Source organism: Anoplopoma fimbria, unplaced genomic scaffold (genome assembly GCF_027596085.1).
Source record: "Anoplopoma fimbria isolate UVic2021 breed Golden Eagle Sablefish unplaced genomic scaffold, Afim_UVic_2022 Un_contig_7637_pilon_pilon, whole genome shotgun sequence".
Classification (NCBI taxonomy): domain Eukaryota; kingdom Metazoa; phylum Chordata; class Actinopteri; order Perciformes; family Anoplopomatidae; genus Anoplopoma; species Anoplopoma fimbria.
Genome location: NW_026551937.1, coordinates 273 through 21,200, shown reverse-complemented (window position 1 = coordinate 21,200; position 20,928 = coordinate 273). Strand labels below are relative to the sequence as shown.

The 20,928-nt window shown below is 42.5% G+C and overlaps 2 protein-coding genes and 1 pseudogene across 2 annotated transcripts; 2 read left to right on the top strand and 1 right to left on the bottom strand.

Annotated features, from left to right (window-relative positions):
* Positions 1–50: 50 nt before the first annotated feature.
* LOC129115853 (microfibril-associated glycoprotein 4-like) lies at positions 51–4,622 on the top strand (annotated as a pseudogene).
* Positions 4,623–7,796: 3,174 nt separating this feature from the next.
* Positions 7,797–17,395, top strand: LOC129115855 (microfibril-associated glycoprotein 4-like). The gene is made up of 7 exons (XM_054627081.1): positions 7,797–7,883; positions 9,011–9,146; positions 13,470–13,622; positions 13,835–13,873; positions 15,263–15,359; positions 15,434–15,601; positions 15,804–17,395. The coding sequence occupies exons 3-7, from the start codon at positions 13,515–13,517 to the stop codon at positions 16,055–16,057; spliced, it is 666 nt and encodes a 221-aa protein (XP_054483056.1). The 5' UTR covers positions 7,797–7,883; positions 9,011–9,146; positions 13,470–13,514; the 3' UTR covers positions 16,058–17,395.
* Positions 17,396–17,491: 96 nt separating this feature from the next.
* LOC129115856 (leukocyte cell-derived chemotaxin-2-like) lies at positions 17,492–20,139 on the bottom strand. The gene is made up of 4 exons (XM_054627083.1): positions 20,031–20,139; positions 18,623–18,734; positions 18,238–18,389; positions 17,492–17,767 (listed from the first exon to the last, which is right to left on the bottom strand). The coding sequence occupies exons 1-4, from the start codon at positions 20,059–20,061 to the stop codon at positions 17,601–17,603; spliced, it is 462 nt and encodes a 153-aa protein (XP_054483058.1). The 5' UTR covers positions 20,062–20,139; the 3' UTR covers positions 17,492–17,600.
* Between the last annotated feature and the right edge of the window lie 789 nt (positions 20,140–20,928).

Here is a 20,928-nt window from a genome sequence, read left to right as displayed (position 1 = left end):
AGATAAAAGCAGCGACAGACTGAAGGAGAAGCAGCAGTTTGTTCCTCTGAAGCCACAAAGTCTCTTCACTTTACCTGCAGGTGAGTTCAGACAGGTAAAGAATCCAACCAGGAGACTTTACACACATCTGACAAAGCTATCTGAGATATTGCTTTTTTGGTGATTTTTTCCTTTATTGATATTTTTTGAATTACAACAAGTTGAGCTGACCTTTTTAACATTGCAATAGATTTAAATTATATTTCAAAATTGCATGTTTAATAGTTTTCATGCAAAGATTCTTGGCTCTGAAATGCAGATCCCAATGTTCTGATTGCATGAAAAAATGTTTTGCAAAAGTTAGATTTTAAGAAACAGCAACATATTGAATCATGATATTGCATCACCGATTGACAGCCAGACTGTAAGGTAATATTAGTGCTTGAACATGGTTTCATTTGTATCATTACCATCAGTGGTAATCATCTTATTGTATTTTCAGAGCATCAGACGGGTCCAACATCGTTTCAGCAGAAATCTGACAATGAAGGTAAGGGTAACTGATATTTTACAGAACGTTTGTGATATCAATAGATTAGAAGGTCGCTACAGATGATTACTATCATTTAGCCCCACCTCTCCTTACTCTGAGAGCTGACTTTGTCCACATCACCATGACAACACGTTCTACAAACAAACTCGTCTGATACCGACGCCGCTCAGAGCTTCAACTGTAAACACATCAGAGTCTTCATGAGACTATCAGAGAAACATACGTAGTTTAAAGAGAGACAGTCAAACAAACACAGGACTTTCACAGGAGACCGCTGTTCATGTCCCTTTTAAAACATAGTCAACGTTCACAACTTCCTGACTTTAAAAAGACAGTTATGTAACAAATGTTTTGTTTTTTTCTAGACCTAACCAAGTAGTTCTGTTAACCTAAAAAGTAAGCAAAGCTAGTTTATTTTGAAAAGATACCATCCATGTAACAAGTAGAAACTTCAGACGCCTCCCTGACTCGTCCCAAACGGACACCAGTTTGAAGCAAACGTCGTATTTGACGAGTTAAGAGGGAGAACATGTCAGAAGCCAAACTGTTAAAACAGAAAGTAAAATCCAAACCTGTTCCAGCTGGGTTCAGTCGTCCTCCTCCTTCTGGCTCCGCTGTCGACCAGCTGCTACGATCTCTTCCAAACGCCGGACTGCAGCGACATCCATCATCAAGACAACAGCCTCCCCAGTGGAGAGTACACCATCTATCCCGCTGGAGAGAGGTCTGCTGTCCAGGTACGCTTCACCTTCACATTTACACCACAAAGTTTTTGCCTTTTGAGATGAGTCAGATTAGATGAACTTCCTGGTGGCTACTTATGGTCCACAGACTGTTTATAAGAAGTGGACGTAGTCATGGGGACGTCATTAATTGGTTTGTGGATGTTTTAAGCCTCGAGTTTGGTAATTAAGCTGTTGCCATGTTGTTCTTTCTGCAACCAGTGAACAGGAAGTGAGCATATTAGGACTGAGGAGGAGTGACGTAGAGACGCCGTATACGTCATACGTAGACCTGTCAATCAGTGTGTAGCCCCGCCCTAAAGCACCCCCTGCTTTATGGTCTGTTTGACTCTAAATGGAGCATCATTTACTAAATGAACATCATGCTGTATTGAAGAAGACTTGAAACTAGAGATTGAGACCATAAACTCATGTTTACAATGTTTACTGAGGGAATAAATCAAGAGAGAAGTAGAGTCATTTTCTCATAGACTTCTATACAACCAGAGGAGTCGCCCCCTGGTGGACAGGAGAGAGAATGCATGTTTTAAGCACTTCCTCATTGGTTTCAATGAGCAGAACCGAGGAGGTCTGGTCTGGACCGCGATCAGTTTTAGCTCATGGAAAAGGATTCAAGTTCACATGTAAACAGATTTACTGATGACTGTGTTTGTGTGTAGGCGTACTGTGACATGAAGTCAGAAGGAGGAGGATGGACGGTGAGTATTTACCGGAAGTATGAGCACACTATGAGCACTTCCTTGCTGGACCTACACAATAAATCACATAAAACCTTGTTTTTACTGGTATAACCCCCCAGGTAATCCAGAGGAGGATGGACGGCTCGGTGAACTTCTACCGGCCCTGGGATCAATACAAGCTCGGCTTCGGTAGCGCAGTAGGAGAGCACTGGCTCGGTGAGAAATTAAAACAAACTAACAGTCATGACTTCATGCTCAGCCTCAACGGGAAGGTGTAGTCCAGGGTGCTTGAAAAGAAGCTCAGACCGATTGTTGTCTAAAAGGTCCAGCTGAGTTGGTTCAACATCTGATCAGGATCCTCCTGGACGCATCCTTTTAGAGGTTTTCTGGGCACGTCCAACTGGTAAGAGGCCCTGTAGACCCAGAACATGCTGGAGGGTTTATATACCTCGTCTGGTCTATGAACACCTCGGTGTTCCCCAGGAAGAGCAGGAGAACATTGCTGGGGAAAGGTTTGCTAGAATACCTTGATAAGCTGCTGAAGATGATGAATGGATTCATGACTTCTTGAGACTCACTGTTCACAAAGTACAACCATTAAACTCCAGAAATGGGGCAGCGACCAAATGATTTGACTGAAGTTTTTGGATTTTTTTGTTCTTTTCCTGAATTTAAATGTCAGAGTTTTATTGAATAAGTTGGAAAATGTTAAACTGTGGCCAGTGTGTACACATTTATAAATGTGTGTGTATTTGTGTGTGCGCAGGTCTTGACAACATCCACTACCTGACGCACAACAAAAAATATGAGCTGCTGGTCGAGATGGAGGACTTCGATGGGAAAAAGTGTTTGCTCGCTACTCTCAGTTCTCCGTCGGTGCAGAGTGTGACGGGTTTGTACTGAAAGTATCTGGATTCACCAACGGAGGTGCAGGTGAGTGAAACAAAAATGTTCTTTTGGGGGCATAAAAAATGTTAGTGTTAATCTGAACCCTATGAATTTAAATATTAATAATTCAGAGCGCTAACCGTCATCAACTCTCAATCATAGCAGCTTTGCTTTAGATGAGAGTTTCCAGTGTTGCTCAGCCGGTCATTTCTTCACGGCTCTCCAGTGAGATGATCAGGGCGTAATTTACCAGGTAGAGGCAGACAGAGAGCTGGGGTCCTCGGCTGGTCTCGGGATACCCTCCACATTGGGACTGGCAAAAGTCTTTCAAGCCGAGAGCCTACTGGTGAAAAAGTAGTTTGGGAAAGCTGAATAGTGGTATGCTTAAGTCTTGATCTATGTGTGAACAGTCATCGTTTAAGACACGTCATATAATCTTGTCTAAAAACAAAACTGATCTGTGGAGAGATCCAGCGGTGCGTGTACGAGTAGTTCTGTTAGCTGTTAGCCAAACACCGTCCAAAACAACACAAGTAAGCAAACTGTTTCCTCCACAAGGTCTCTGGTCTCAGTGCAGCGTCTGGAGGTGATGCACTCAGCTGTGTTTTCACTAGCAGCCGTTAAGAGTAGTGAGCGTGAGAAAGTGTGAGTCAACTCAACCACAAGAGGTCCTTGAGCATGAAGTCCGAACTGGACTCAGAATACCATGTTTGAACCGTCACTCAGTCACAGATGCAGGATTAAAAAGGATAGAAACAAAACAACATTTAAATACAACATTAAAGAATTCCGTTTCAGGACAAGTACATTCAGAGCTCCCATGATCCTTAATCCTGCTCTTAAAATCTTGCATGCTTATAAAATAATCTAGTCTAAGAGGCCTCTTGTAGCTCACACACAGAAGACTTTAAAAGCACTTGCACCTAGAGCCGTCCACGTTGCTAGGGATGTGAACATAATTTGGCTGCATGATCAGGTCAGTAGAGGTCAGTAGAGTTAACAGAGATAAGGAGTCAGTTTGTGTAATATGGACAAAATGTTAAAACATCCAATCCATGAGAACGGTCTCTTGGGAAGTTTATTAAAACCTCCAAATCCCAAACACGACTGGTATCATCAGTCCATCGGACAGAAGACTGCAGAAGTTCAGCTTTTATTTAAAGTTAATGCTGATTTACAACACTGTGGTTCTTATATGTGTTTCTGTAGGAGACTCCCTGAGTTATCACAGCGGGCAGAAGTTCTCCACCTTCGACAAAGACCAAGACTCGTATGCAGGGAACTGTGCCAAAAGATTCTTGGGGGGTTCTGGTACAATACCTGTCACAGTTCAAACCCCAATGGGGTTTATCGTTGGGGGGCTGACAACACTCTCTATGCTGTTGGAGTTTCTTGGAAGCTTTGGAAGGGTCATGACTACTCCCTGAAGGCCATCAGCATGAAGATCCGTCCTGTGCACTAGTTCAGGACCAACGTTCAGCAGAATATCAGATGATCTCCTGTGATTTCTTTCTCTTTCTCTCATTAAACATGTAATCTCACTGTAGGCCTTATGTTCCTGAAACTGATCAACAGCACAAGAAAACCTGCTGATGTTTGAAATGTTTGTTGCCATCTCAAATAGAAAAACATTTATAGAATCACTGCAGTAACTGCTGAAACCATTTTAAAAGAGCAAAACGTGGAGTATAAAGTATAAAACCATGTTTCAGTCTAGGACAGTTGGTTGTTTGGTGGAGGTTTGAAACCCTGATGTGAATCATTATCTAATGTATGACAATAAATGACAACTGAGCAGAGAGCTGATGTGATGTCTTCACTTTGTCTGGATTCTGGACTCACCTGAAATCAGGTAGCTTGTTTAGCATCAGCTGAACAAAAGCAACAGATGGAGCAGAACCAACAGCTACATAAATGAATCGTATTTAATATTCAAGGTTGAAACGTTACATGAAAATAAACAGAAAATAAAACAGGGTTGTTTCCTCAGACTGTATCACCATGTCATTACATTACATTACATTACATTACAGTCATTTAGCAGACGCTTTTATCCAAAGCCACTTACAGGAAGTGTATTCAACATAGGTATTCAAGAGAACTACTAGTCACCAGAAGTCATAAGTGCATCTCCTTTCTTACACAAGCATCTAAGAGCATAAACCAGAGCATAAGTACAGTGCAGAGGCAAATTACTACGAAAACAATAAGTGCAACAAACTAATACGAATACAATAAGTGCTCAGAGGAAGGCACAGGTAGTACTTCTTTATCTGGTAGTACTTCTTGAAGAGGTGAGGTTAAAGATGGGCACTCTTCATGGCCTGGAGATAGGAAGGAGCTGTTCCTCTCACTGCCCTGTAGGCTAGCACCAGAGTCTGTAACTGGATGCTCCTACAGGGAGCCAGTGTAGAGAATGGAGAAGGGAAGTTGTGTGGGAGAACTTGGGTCATTGAACACCAGACGAGCTGCAGCTTTCTGGACGAGCTCCAGAGGTCTGATGGCCGACGCCGGGGCTCAAGTAGTGAGTTGCAGTAGTCCAGGCGGGAGATGACCAGAGCCTGTAGAGCACCTGCACCGTCTCCTCAGGGAGGAAGGGGAGAATCCTCCTGATGTTGTAGAGGAGGAATCTGCAGGAGCGTGTGACCGATGCAATGTTTGCTGAGAGCGACAGTTGGTCGTCCAGGGTCACACCCAGATTCCTCACAGTCCCAGTTGGCGTCACCACGGCATCATCAATGGTGATGGACAGGTCTCAGCGGGGCAACCCTTCCCCGGGAGGAACAGTAGCTCGGTTTTGTCCAGGTTGAGCTTCAGGTGGTGTGTCGCCATCCACCTCGAGATGTCAGCCAAGCACGCAGCAATGCGTGCCTCCACTTGGGTGTCACCGGGGGAAATGACAAGACCAGCTGGGTGTCATCGGCATAACAATGGTAAGAGAAGTCATGCGAGCGAATAACAGAACCCAGAGATGTTGTGTAGAGCGAGAAGAGAAGGGGGCCCAGAACTGAACCTTGTGGAACCCCCGTAGTCAGCGTGCGTGGTTCCGACACGGCCCCCCTCCATGTCACCTGGTAGGATCGGCCTGTCAGGTAGGATGCAAACAGGGAGAGTGCAGAGCCTGAGACGCCCATCCCCTCGAGGGTGGAGAGGAGGATCTGGTGGTTCACCGTGTCAAACGCCGCTGACAGGTCCAGGAGAATCAGGACAGAGGAGAGAGAGTTCGCTCTCGCAGCGTGAAGCGACTCTGTCACCGCAAGGAGGGCCGTCTCTGACGAGTGACCCACCTTCAACCCGGACTGGTGGGGGTCCAAGAGGTTGTTCTGGTGGAGGTAGGAAGACAGTTGTTTAGAGACAGCACGTTCAAGTGATTTATGTATATATTTATATGTGTATATATATGTATTTATATATGTATATGTATTTATATATGTATATTTATTTATATACGTATATATTTATGTATTTATATATGTATATATATATGTATTTATATTTGTATATATATGTATATATTGTAGTATCCGGGAATGAAGAATGCGCCGGGATTCCGAGAAAACACGAGGCAATGGTTTGTTTAAGCCGACTTCGGCGTTTATTTTAGTTATCAGACAGGACAAGGGTATGCTTGGGTCTCCGTGAGCCTCTAGCCTCTGCAGTCCATGCGTGTCTCTGCCTCTCTTATAGTGGCTCCGGGCCTTCCTCCTCCCAGCCGCCAGGTGTTCCCCATCCCGCTGATTGGGGGAAGGACCCGGTGCTCTCCGTCGCCGGCTGGTGGGTGGGGGTGGTACACCCCGTCCTTCACGGTCCCACGGGACCGTTCAGGCCGAGGCTTCAGGGGCGGGATGCCACACTATATATATTTATATTTATATATGTATATATATATAGATGTATTTATATATTTATATATGTATATATATAGATGTATTTATATATATTTATATATGTATATGTATATAGATGTATTTATATATATATATTTGTATATGTGTATTTATATATATATACGTGTGTGTGTGTAAAAACATATAGTCTTTAAACTGTGAGAAACAACAATTTCACAGGGAAACGTACATTTGGGGGATTTTAATAGTCAAAGACTCAAGTTAGGTATTAGATATTTTTCTAAGAGGAAAAGTGTTAGCTAAGTAGCAAATGTATTTATTATTATAATAAAGAATGAAGTTAAAATTATTTCTGGAATCACGAACCATCTTAAAAGTTTGGGTTGTGTTTTAGATGTCAGTTCTTAGCTGTTTCACGGAAACTATAATCTGATGGATCTATAGAAGATATATCGTCTCTCTTCTGTTAATCACGCTTCCTGTTTTATCTCCTCATCAGCTGCATGTGTTTTCTCTCTGACAGGAAGCGGTCGACAGTCTCCAGTTTCTCTGTTTCTGCAGAGATGCTGCAGCTCCTTCTCGGCCCTTCACTGGGTCTGAGCGTCGCCAGTCTATGACGTAAACCTGTGCTGACGTCATAGACTCCGCCCTTACCTACTGTTGCTGCTGTAAAATGGTGAATAAATGGTTTTGAGCAAAATGACACGTTTCACCATCAGAATATGATCAATTCGGTCCGATAACATTTGGAAAGTCAAGACAAGGCCACACATCTGAATTATTTATCCCCATTCAAGTTCATTTAGGGCCAAAAGGAAGAATCCTGGGTGCATGCTCTGCCCACAGAACCTGTGCCTGTTCATATGCAAACAACTCTCACCAATGACGAGGCAGGTGTAAATAAATAAGAAATAAATGTGAGGAAGACGACGAAAAAAGGTCAAAGTCGATATTTCATAATCTGGTTAAATAAATTCAGTGAATATATCCTTTAATATGAGGTTTACCAGTGGCATCACTTCTGAGAAGCTGCTCATCAGAAAACTGATAACGAGATAAAAGATAAAAAACAGGAAGCTGAACATTTCATAAGCAGAGGAGCAGAAGAAGAGTCCGACAGACGGGCAGAGACAGACAACCTACCTGGACATGGATCACCTGCTCATGCTTCTGATGCCGCTGTGGAGCTCAGGTAGGAGTCTGTTTGAATGAAGAAGGTGTGGAAAGTGCAAAACCTCAGTGTAGAAATACTGAATTAAAGTCATAGTGATGCATTCAAAACCTCAGTGTCGAAATACTGAATTAAAGTATGTATGTATGTATTTCTGCATTTTCTGCTAAACTTGCGAGACAGGTTCTGAGTCAGAAATAAATTGATTTGCTGGAAGGTGACTGGATTCTGTTATTTTAACTAGATAGCTCAGAAGAGATTAGATTAGATCATGGCAGATATATATAAAACATTGAGTTAATCTTTTTAAGCCACAGAAACAGTTCATTACTATATGAGATATGTATTTTTGTATTCTGCTCCGTTCAGAGGTTTGAAAACAAAAAACAACTTTTAATGATGCTCTTTTAAATGTTCTCACACAGAAACTATAAATGTCTGACATAAATGGTAAAACAAATGTAAAAGTTAGATTCTAACTCAACTTTGACCATGTTGGTTTAAGCTTTTCGAGGCAGTATTAAACTGGTCACATGATTCTCTGTGATTTTTGTGTTCGTTCAGTTCACAGCTCTGCTCCAATGAAAATGCTGCTTTATATTCATGTTTACATCCTGTTTCCTAATTATCGTGTTGGTTTCTTTTAACCAAAGCAGAATAGTTATTCTGACCCAAACCAGTTTACCACTATAGTTGATAGGAGTTAGATCATCTGTTGATCTGTGTGTCATCTGCATAGAGATGAAACTGATTCCAATCCAGATAGAGAAGAATGGAGGCCAGGACTGAATCCTCTAGCAGAAACAATAAATACTTTTTATTTTATTAACTTCTCATTTAGCGCCATCATCAGGTCAACAATTCAATGAATCCAGTACTTTGGTTTATGACCAAATACCTGAAGAACTTATGACATTCCTATCAGCCTCAGCTGTACTTATAGTGCTAAATGGTAAATGTCAGCATGCTAACACTCTACTAAAATGGGGAACAATAAATAATCTGTACCTGCTAAACATTAGCATGTTAGCATGCTAACACCATTGTGCCTAAATGCAGCCTCGCAGAGCTGCTAACATGGCTGTTAGTCTTACCTCTATATTTGATGTTTTACATTTTGTTTCCCACAATCCTCTGTTTTCCTCCAGGTGCTCAGTGTGGAACCACAGCCCAGGATGGTGGACGTCTCCTCCAGCATCTCACCTGAGAGCTTCAACACCATCAGGTCCTTTCTCACCAAAGTAGTAAGAAACAAGGACATCGGACCAGACAGAACCCAGATTGGTAATGTTTTTACTACTACTACTCATACTACCACTCTTAGTGCTATGTACATATTATTATCATAGTACTACTATCTCAAATATTTACACCAAAATGTGAAAATATTAAAATACTGGTACAGGTTCTGTATTATACATTTTTACCAACAAAAGTAAAGAAGTAAAACAGCAAAATGTAAAGCATGAAAAGTTCAGGGTTAAAATATGTGTCAAAGTATACATAGTATTGTAAAGTACAGTAACTGGTCTCCAGACATCATACATAATACCTCTCTATTATTATATTATCAGCTGAGATATATTGTTTTAGAACTGATATTACTGTATTACAGAAGCAGAGGTTTTTATACTGTATCTAAGGTTTGGAATATTGTGTTTGCAATTGTGGGATGTTGTGTGTTAACATTTGTAAATAATACAAAAACAATCCATAATTTTGGAGGTATAGCTTGTCTGTTAAGAAAATGTAAGCATTATATAAATGTGTTCACTGACTGCATATTGTGTGAAAACAACATGAAATGTGTGAATGGTATGGCCACAAAGGACCGATGTTGTGCTAATCGTGTTTAGAGTTTTGAAAATGTGACTACTGTTTAGAAAAACGCTTGTTAGCGACTGAAAAAAACTGTAACGTCTGTATGTTTTGAAATTGGGATTGTGATGTCATTATTAAATAATCCAGAATATGATTATGTTTTCTCCTGAACACTGGAATTAATTTATTAGGCTCAATGTTTCGGGGTAAATTGTTATTACATAACTCATCAAACCAACACTCAGGAATGATCAGCCTCATATGAATGAATGGAAATGAAGATAAATGATGTAAAAGTGTTTCTACTGACAGACAGACAGACTCTCCAACTCTCTAACTCTCTCTCTCTTTCTAACTTTAATGCATTCAGTGTGTGATCTGTCATCACTCTGGTATTAAACTCCAGTGATGATGAGTTATATCAGATCAGTATGATCGGCTGCAGCGTCCAATCAGATAACAGATGAACGATGAGGTTGCGTGTCGGCCCTCACAACACTCGTGCATCCTCGCTCATGGCTCCTCGGTTATCCCTCCTCCCTCCTCGCTCCTCCCTCCTCGCTCCTCGGTGCTGTAATAAGAGCTTTGGGATGGCCGTCAAATATGGCGGCGCAGAACGACTTCCGGTTCAAGCGAGGAGCGAGGAAACGACAAATAAGAGACTTGGCATGTGCCCCTGGACTGTGGTCGTGTCTCCTGCTGTGACCCGGCTGACACCCACTGCTACTTCCATTGTTATTATTAGTCACATTACTAATACTATTCCCTATATCATTATTTCAATTCTACTATAGTCATTGCTGCTGTTATTATGAGTAGTCTTAATGTTTCCTTCGTTACTCTGCTACTACTCCTATTATATGAATCATTTATGTCATATACATTGAATGTGTTGTATCTCTGTTATGCTGTTCATTCTGGTCACATGACATCTATTGCATTCTGTCCATCCTGGAGAAGGATCCCTCCTCTGTCGTTCTCCCAGAGGTTTCTTCCTGTTTTCTCTCTGTTTTTCCTGTGTCGATGTGAGGGTGTAAGGACAGAGGAGGTGAGGGTCTAAGGACAGAGGATGTGAGGGTGTAAGGACAGAGGAGGTGAGGGTCTAAGGACAGAGGATGTGAGGGTCTAAGGACAGAGGAGGTGAGGGTCTAAGGACAGAGGATGTGAGGGTCTAAGGACAGAGGATGTGAGGGTCTAAGGACAGAGGATGTGAGGGTCTAAGGACAGAGGATGTGAGGGTCTAAGGACAGAGGATGTGAGGGTCTAAGGACAGAGGATGTGAGGGTGTAAGGACAGAGGATGTGAGGGTCTAAGGACAGAGGATGTGAGGGTCTAAGGACAGAGGATGTGAGGGTCTAAGGACAGAGGATGTGAGGGTGTAAGGACAGAGGATGTGAGGGTGTAAGGACAGAGGATGTAAAGGACAGAGGATGTGAGGGTGTAAGGACAGAGGAGGTGAGGGTGTAAGGACAGAGGATGTGAGGGTGTAAGGACAGAGGATGTGAGGGTGTAAGGACAGAGGATGTGAGGGTCTAAGGACAGAGGATGTGAGGGTCTAAGGACAGAGGATGTGAGGGTGTAAGGACAGAGGATGTGAGGGTCTAAGGACAGAGGATGTGAGGGTCTAAGGATAGAGGATGTGAGGGTCTAAGGACAGAAGATGTGAGGGAAGGACAGAGGATGTGAGGGTGTAAGGACAGAGGAGATGAGGGTGTAAGGACAGAGGATGTGAGGGTCTAAGGACAGAGGATGTGAGGGTCTAAGGACAGAGGATGTGAGGGACTAAGGACAGAGGATGTGAGGGTCTAAGGACAGAGGAGGTGAGGGTGTAAGGACAGAGGATGTGAGGGTCTAAGGACAGAGGATGTGAGGGTCTAAGGATAGAGGATGTGAGGGTCTAAGGACAGAAGATGTGAGGGAAGGACAGAGGATGTGAGGGTGTAAGGACAGAGGAGATGAGGGTGTAAGGACAGAGGATGTGAGGGTCTAAGGACAGAGGATGTGAGGGTCTAAGGACAGAGGATGTGAGGGACTAAGGACAGAGGATGTGAGGGTCTAAGGACAGAGGAGGTGAGGGTCTAAGGACAGAGGATGTGAGGGTGTAAGGACAGAGGATGTGAGGGTCTAAGGACAGAGGATGTGAGGGTCTAAGGACAGAGGATGTGAGGGTCTAAGGACAGAGGATGTGAGGGTCTAAGGACAGAGGATGTGAGGGTCTAAGGATAGAGGATGTGAGGGTCTAAGGACAGAAGATGTGAGGGAAGGACAGAGGATGTGAGGGTGTAAGGACAGAGGAGGTGAGGGTGTAAGGACAGAGGATGTGAGGGTCTAAGGACAGAGGATGTGAGGGTCTAAGGACAGAGGATGTGAGGGACTAAGGACAGAGGATGTGAGGGTCTAAGGACAGAGGAGGTGAGGGTGTAAGGACAGAGGATGTGAGGGTCTAAGGACAGAGGAGGTGAGGGTGTAAGGATAGAGGATGTGAGGGTCTAAGGACAGAAGATGTGAGGGAAGGACAGAGGATGTGAGGGTGTAAGGACAGAGGAGGTGAGGGTGTAAGGACAGAGGATGTGAGGGTGTAAGGACAGAGGATGTGAGGGTCTAAGGACAGAGGATGTGAGGGTCTAAGGACAGAGGATGTGAGGGTCTAAGGACAGAGGAGGTGAGGGTCTAAGGACAGAGGATGTGAGGGTGTAAGGACAGAGGAGGTGAGGGTGTAAGGACAGAGGATGTGAGGGTGTAAGGACAGTCCCGAGTTCAGACGTAAAATGAATCAGAATCCGTTTAAAAAAACAACACCATGGAACTCACCTTCAGATTTAAACCAGGAGACAAAGTGTGTTGGTGTTGAGCGAGTCTGTTCTGAGGTCTGTTTTACGGTTCACATTGGGGCAGTTCAGCTGTTATCTAACCGATAAACAGCCTGCAGGTACTCTCCTCTGACTCCAAAGGTCACCGAGCGTCTTTATAGGTTATAGATTATAGATCACCACTATGGAGAAAACCGATTACATTAGTAATAAATTAATTCAAACTGTTATCAAGCTTATTTGTTTTTGACCTTGAAACAGAAGAGCAGTTTATCAAACAGACTCAACTCAACGTTACCCACCAGTCATTTATTAATCTTTAGGATATAAATAAGAGATAGACATCAACATTTTCATCAGATCACTTCAGCAGAAATCTGACCATGAAGGTAAGTTTGTACCTTTATATATCTGACGGTTTGTCTATCAGTAGTTTTAGTATGTTAACAGGTTCAGTGTGAGGATTTAGAATATTGATCTAAAATTCTTTATGATGTTATTTCCGTTTGTAGCACTTAACTCTGTTTACAACTTGACTCCAGGTCTGGATTTACTTTCAGATACCGTCCATATGTTTTAATTGAATAAAAGTGGGTTTATTTTTTCTCCTGGCAGTGTCTCTAAATCTGTATTTCTATAGTTAAAGGTAAAGTCAGTCTCCTGTTCTTCTCCAATGCTCTTTTCCAATAAGTAAATCCAAATTTCGTAAACGCATCAATTTGACGTTTGGACAGAGGAATTAAAAGCCTGAGTCTAGTTTTACAGAGTTTTCTAGCTGTGCCTGTAAGCGACGCTAACTCAGGTTAAACCAAGGAGGACTCTGGATGAATACACACATTGGTTAATCAGCGAGGCACATTTTGTTTTAAAACCACGGCGGGTTTCATGCTTTGGCTGCAGAGATCAAACTCAGAAATGTTCAAATGTTGAACCGTGTTTTTAATAAGACATGAAGACAACGTGTCCTCTGTTCCAGCCGGTATCAGTCGTGCTCCTCCTGGCTCCGGTGTTGACCAGCTGCATGGCTCTGGTCATGCCGCTGGACTGCAGTGACATCCATAATAATGACAACAGCCGACCCAGCGGAGTGTACACCATCTATCCCATCGGATCCACGTCTGCTGTCCAGGTACACGTCGTCCTCTCCGGGACGCAGGTCCACCTTCAAATGATCTCAGTGTTCAACATGAGAAGACACAAGTTCTGACTGAAGCTTCTGATACAACAGATACAAGTAGTATAGTAGTACAATAGTACTAGAACAGGTTGTAGCACATATGGATGTATTCAATATTTCCAGATGCATCAGATGTATTAATGAGTGTGTGTGTTTGTGTGTAGGTGTACTGTGACATGGTCTCTCAAGAAGGACGCTGGACGGTGAGTGTTTACCTCGGGTTCTAAATCTAAAGGTCCTGACTCTAATCCTTCATACTGCACAAACCGTCCCATTGAGCCCTGAAGCTCACGTTCTGATGGAGCAAACAGAACCACATCATCTGCATAGAGAGAGAGACACAATTCTGAGGTCCCCAAACAGGAAACCCTCCTCCCCCCAGCTGTCCCTTGAGATCCTGTCCATGAACATCAGGATCAGGATCAGACGAGGGACGACCCCGCCACCATGCTACCGTTGGATCTCAGGCCTCGCTGTCATGATGCTTGATTTGAGCATCAGTTTGTCAGTTGTGACCAGAACAGACGAGTCCAGGGGCTGATTATGTGTTGTTATGTGAAGCGTCAGAGGGAAACACATTCATAGTGACGGTGAAGCAGCACTCTATCCAGCTCTGTCAAAGGAGCATTTCAACATCAATTCAATTCAATTTATTTTATATAGCCAAAATCACAAATTAGCCTCAGAGGGTTTACAACCTGTACACATGTGACATCCTCTGTCCTTACACCCTCACATCCTCTGTCCTTAGACCCTCACATCCTCTGTCCTTAGACCCTCACATCCTCTGTCCTTACACCCTCACATCCTCTGTCCTTCCCTCACATCCTCTGTCCTTAGACCCTCACATCCTCTGTCCTTACACCCTCACATCCTCTGTCCTTACACCCTCACATCGTCCTTAGCACAGGAAAAACTCACCTCCTCTGTCCTTAAAGGCAGAAAAACCTCCTCTGTCCTCACCTCCTCTGTCCTTACACCCACCTCCTCTGTCCTTACACCTCTGTCCTTACACCCTCACATCCTCTGAAGAAACCTCTGGGAGAGCGACAGAGGAGGGATCCTTCTCCAGGATGGACAGAAGTCAATAGATGTCATGTGACCAGAATGAACAGCATAACAGAGATACAACACATTCAATGTATATGACATAAATGATTCATATAATAAGAGTAGTAAGCGGAGTAACAAAGGAAAACATTAAGACTACTCATAATAACAGCAGCAGAATTTTATTAATGATATACGGAAAAGTATTAGTAATGTGACTAGTAATAATAATGATAGTAGCAGTTGGTGGCAGCCGCGTCACAGCAGGAGACACGACTACAGTCCAGGAACCACAACGACTAATGGAAACCTGTGAGGCGACATCACATATTCTGTACTTAACAGAAGTAGAAATAAAACGTTTGCAGGTATTTAATGACCAACGGCTGGCTGACTGAACGAGGTTCTACCACCCTCCAATGAGAACAACAGCAATGCATCTGAATACAGACTTACCACTGGTTCAAACCTCGATGTCTGGGAACTTGAGCCGTCAGATATCTTGTGTGTTCAGCTCGTTAACCCTCCATCCCGTCCCCCAGGTGTTCCAGAGGAGGATGGACGGCTCGGTGAACTTCTACAGGCCCTGGGATCAATACAAGTTTGGCTTCGGTGGTGCAGCAGGAGAGTACTGGCTCGGTGAGAAATGGAACCAAAGCAACGGTCGTGACTTCATGATGTCTCCATGTGTTCATGAGTGCGTTTGTTTTCAGGGCTTGAGACTCTCTTCCACCTGACGCTGAGGAAACGGTATGAGCTGCTGGTCGACATGGAGGACTTCAGTGGAAACACAGTGTCCGCTCGTTACTCCTCGTTCTCCATCGACCCAGAGTCCTCCGGATACACACTGCATGTGTCTGGATTCACTGATGGAGGGGCAGGTGAGTCAGTGGGAGCTGAAGTCTTTCTATGTGTTCTGATATTCAGGAGATGATCTGAAGACTGGCTGAAGGAATGCTCTTATATTGGAGGATATGGGCCGTCCTCGTGCTCAGGACTGACTGATAAAGAACTATAAGCAAATACAGTTTAAAACAGATACCACTATTAGTTGTAGCATGATGTTCTCATTTTACTCTGTAGGAGACTCCCTGAGTTCTCACAGCGGGCAGAAGTTCTCCACCTTCGACAAAGACCAAGACTCGTATGCAGGGAACTGTGCCAGACTATACTTGGGGGCATTCTGGTACAATAGCTGTCACCATACAAACCCCAACGGGGTTTATCGTTGGGGGGCTGACAACACTCTCTATGCTGTTGGAGTTAATTGGTACCATTGGAAGGGTCATGACTACTCCCTGAAGGCCATCAGCATGAAGATCCGTCCTGTGCACTAGATCAGGACCAACGTACAGCAGAACATCAGCTGATGATGATCTATATGTGATCACACATAACCTTTAGATGGAAACACTTGGAAAGTCTGGTAATGTGTACGTTTTAAAGTCAGACACAACTTTTGCTGGAGGTTTGAACCCCTGATGTGAATCATTATCTGCTGTATGCTGACAATAAACCAGAAGCTGTCTTCACTTCGTCTCATGTGTCTCTATGTCTGGATTCTTTCTTTTAAAGACACTGTGTGGTGGACGATCACTTTTCTTCCTGTTCACAAACAGACAACAACTCCACCTTCTTCAGAGGAAATATACATATTAATACTCCTTAGAGGTATCAAGACTAGTATTCAAGTCATGTTGATGTCAACTATCTCTAATTTTCAATAAAGTAATGTCACACACATGAAGATAAAACAGGAAACGATTCAGCGTTTAATTCAGAGATAGTTGATATCACCAATACGTTTTACAGCCTCAGTGTGAACTGACTGACAATAATTATTTGAATTTCCTTATTTTTCCTTGGCCAAAAGTTATCGAAGCAATAAAGTTGTAAGTAGAGTTTTATTCACTGCATTCAGATCTCCATGTTTCCTCTCAAAAAATGTTTTATTTGCTGATAATTATAAAGAAAATGTAGCTTATTCTGATATATATTTTCTATATATATATATTATTTTTTGGGGGGGGAGTTGTGGATTGATTTTGATATTGTTGTAAATTTTAGTTTTTCCTAGTTTTGTTTAATTTTAATGAGTTTTTATGATTACTGTGTATTGTTATGTGTACATAACTTATTGTTCTGCCTTGTCTGTTGCATTTTGTAAATCTTTATGTTTTTGAAGAAAAGTTCATTTGTATCAAAGACAAAAAGTTGGATTAATGCACTTTAATTCCACACAATGTGATTCATCCTTTAGTTTGTGCTGAAAGGTTAAATATGGAGCTTGACTCAATCATTTTCTTTATTAATAATTAACATAACTTTCTGGTTCCTGATAATAAATGTTATTTATACAGCGCGGGGGAGGGGCAGATATGTGTTGACAGAAGATGATCTCAAACATTGCACAAGATGGTGTTTGTGTTGTTTCTGATAATAAAAGAAACACAGCTAACCTGCTCTTTAAACTGTATAAGTTTAAGTCCCACAATGCAGATGGATTATTAACACGTCCTTTTCTAGGTTTATGTTTATGAAACTGAACGATTGTTCACAGTAAAATAATTTCTCTTGCTGCTCTTCTGTGATTATTAATTTATCAAACAGGCGTTATTGATTAAAAACAACTATGAAATAAATGTTTAAGCGTCTGATTCGTCAGTCACAAAAACTGTGATAATATTAAACATTAGTTTAAAACACGACTTTAAACAAAGTGACGTTTGTGTTTTTCATAGTTTGTGATGAATAAAGAAACAACACTGCTCTTTAAATTCCATTGGTTTATAACAGCAGAGTTCTGTCGGACCAACAGCCAATAAAAACCAGCTTCAGTGTCAAAGTACAGAAAAGTGACCGAAGGCTCCGAGTAGTGAATCAGAAATATGGCGTCGGGTTGCTCTTGTCGCACATCTGGACGTGGACATGAGAGGTGATTCCTCGGTAAACGGTCTGCATCGGTAGCATGACGCCGATCCGCTCGCCCTTCCTCACCGATCCAGAGGTTCGGTCCGGCTGAACGTAGAACAACTTGAAACACAGACCTGCAGGAAAATACTACTGTTACAGTAAAAGTACTTATACCTCACTGTAAAAAATACTCTGTTACAGCAAAGGTACTAATACCTCACTGTAAATATACTACTGTTACAGTAAAAGTACTTATACCTCACTGTAAATATACTACTGTTACAGTAAAAGTTCTAATACCTCACTGAAAAAAGAATCTGTCACAGTGAAGGTATTAATACCACTTTTTTAAAATACTCTGTTACATTAAAAGTACTAATACCACTGTGTAAAAGCCTCCATAAGGTGGTTCGCCCTGAAAGCACTGTTGCAATAGTTAGCACTGTTAGCACCGTTATTCATTTTAGCACTGTTAGCGCTGAGCCGCTGACTCAGCCGTCGCCATGTTGAGAGCCGTTGAGAGGCAATAGAAAGTAGTATTCAGCCCCTAAATGTAAAGTACTACACCAACACGTTTACTTTAAGAGCGGTGTGATGGACCGACCTTCTCCTCTCAGGTTGATGCCGTTGTTGATCGCTGCCTTGTTGGGGTCGGTGTAGACGATGACCCCCCCGTGGAGAGTCACATCAAACGGAGCGTAGACGGTCGACCCGTCTCTGCACACGACGTCCAGACCTTTGTGTTCCCTGGTCCCCCTTAAACACAGCGGACATCCAGATGTTAGCAGCCGCTTCAGACCACAAAGTTTACTGAGGAGACGCTCACATCTCATTAATGATACGTGTTTTTATTGACATATGACTCCAATGATTACTTCATAGTTCAGAGGTGGAGATGTCCTGACTATTAGTTTATAAACAACAGAGCCTACGTTTCCCACAATGCACCTGAATACTTGTGTAGTGTTATAGTGTAGTTGTTGTGTTACCGTCTGGCTCCATAGTGTCCCTGACCCCAGCTGTCTGATGTCCTCCTGGTGTTGGCAGAGTTTCCACTGCAGAGCTGACCAAACTTCACGCCGTCACACACACACAACACGGCTGCACACACACACACACACACACACACACACACACACACACACACACACACACACACACACACACACACACACACACACTTGTTTTCTTCACTTGGGATAACATTACATTGACTTATATTAATTCCCCAGAGACTCACTTCAACTATACCAAAAAAACAGGTGTGAATCCTGACATCCCCATAAGGCATTGGGTCCCCATAAGGCATTGGTCCCCATAAGGCATTGGGTCCCCATAAGGCATTGGTCCCCATAAGGCATTGGTCCCCATAAGGCATTGGGTCCCCATAAGGCATTGGTCCCCATAAGGCATTGGTCCCCATAAGGCATTGGGTCCCCGTAAGGCATTGGTCCCCATAAGGCATTGGTCCCCATAAGGCATTGGTCCCCAAGGCATTGGTCCCCATAAGGCATTGGGTCCCCATAAGGCATTGGGTCCCCATAAGGCATTGGTCCCCATAAAGCATTGGGTCCCCATAAGGCATTGGGTCCCCATAAGGCATTGGTCCCCATAAGGCATTGGTCCCCATAAGGCATTGGTCCCCATAAAGCATTGGGTCCCCATAAGGCATTGGGTCCCCATAAGGCATTGGTCCCCATAAGGCATTGGTCCCCATAAGGCATTGGGTCCCCATAAGGCATTGGGTCCCCATAAGGCATTGGTCCCCATAAGGCATTGGTCCCCATAAGGCATTGGGTCCCCATAAGGCATTGGTCCCCATAAGGCATTGGTCCCCATAAGGCATTGGTCCCCATAAGGCATTGGGTCCCCATAAGGCATTGGGTCCCCATAAGGCATTGGTCCCCATAAGGCATTGGGTCCCCATAAGGCATTGGGTCCCCATAAGGCATTGGTCCCCATAAGGCATTGGGTCCCCATAAGGCATTGGGTCCCCACAATGCCGATAAATCTGAACACGTTTTGATTGTTTTTTCCCCACAAAAATTTTTTTCTTACCAGAGACTGAAAAATTGTTCACAGTAAAATATCAAAAAAATGTCTTGCTTTTCTTCTCATATTCTTTAAACAGGCATAATGATAAAAGACAACTATGTTTTATATATTTGATAGTTTGGATAGAAAGACAAATATTCAGACCACACACTGTAAAACAGATGATTAACGTACATAAAATGCAAAACTTGTTTGCTGTTGATCACTGCAAGCTGTTAAGTATTTAAAATTAATCTTAAATTTAAATTTGCAGCAGGATAATTTAAAATGTTGTTCAAAGCTTTTGATTGGTCCGTTCTAATCAGGATTAATTTATTAACATCAGCTGATTCAGTTTCTCACCCAGCAAAACGACGACGCGTCTCATCTTCATATCTCAGAGTTTGATCCTGATGAAGAGCTTCTTCACTCCGGTTTTTATAGAAGCTGATGTTCGTCTTTCAACACGGTGGAAAGTCCAACGTTTGACAGCAGGTCCAGATGTTTTTATTATTTCACAATAAAAGAGATGATGAAACAACGTTTATCGTGTTGACCAACACCAAACAGCAGCTGTTTACCTGTCCCGACCTTTATTTGACCTCACAAACGCAGGAATCCACAGACTGTCGACATGAAAAAAGTCCCATGTTTTTATAGTCACTGCTTTACTTTAAAAGTATGATTTTCAAAATCATTTTCAATTTTAATGTTCATCAAAATGTCAACAGAACAAGCTGCACTTTATTTATTCACCTTTTTTCTTTGTTAGAATGTATTTTATTTTTATTTTACATGTGCAGAATATTATGTTTTGTTTTAATTTTTTTCATTTTTCATTTTTTGTTTTAACTTCTTCATTTGTAAAAATGTTGCTGTCTGCTGAGAGCAATTAAAAATAAATATGTTACAAAAAAGAGAACCGGATTATTACAGATTGATTGATAGACTTTTAATTTCACTAATTCCAATAAATTGCTGGAAAACTCCTTTATTATGATTCATTGTTTTATTTGACTTCATACAAGACTACATTTAAAATAACATTTAAATATATTTGTCCTGTTATTATTTCTATACAAACTAGTGAGGCAGCGATCAGACCTTTTCAGTCCCGATACCGATACATATTCTTCGTGTATCGGCCGATACCGAGAACCGATCAGAGTGACTGATCAATAAGCTGAATGTCTCTCTGTGTGGAGAGACGGTGGTCGTTCTTTATGTGTAGATAAACATCAGGTTTAACTAACTCTGTAAA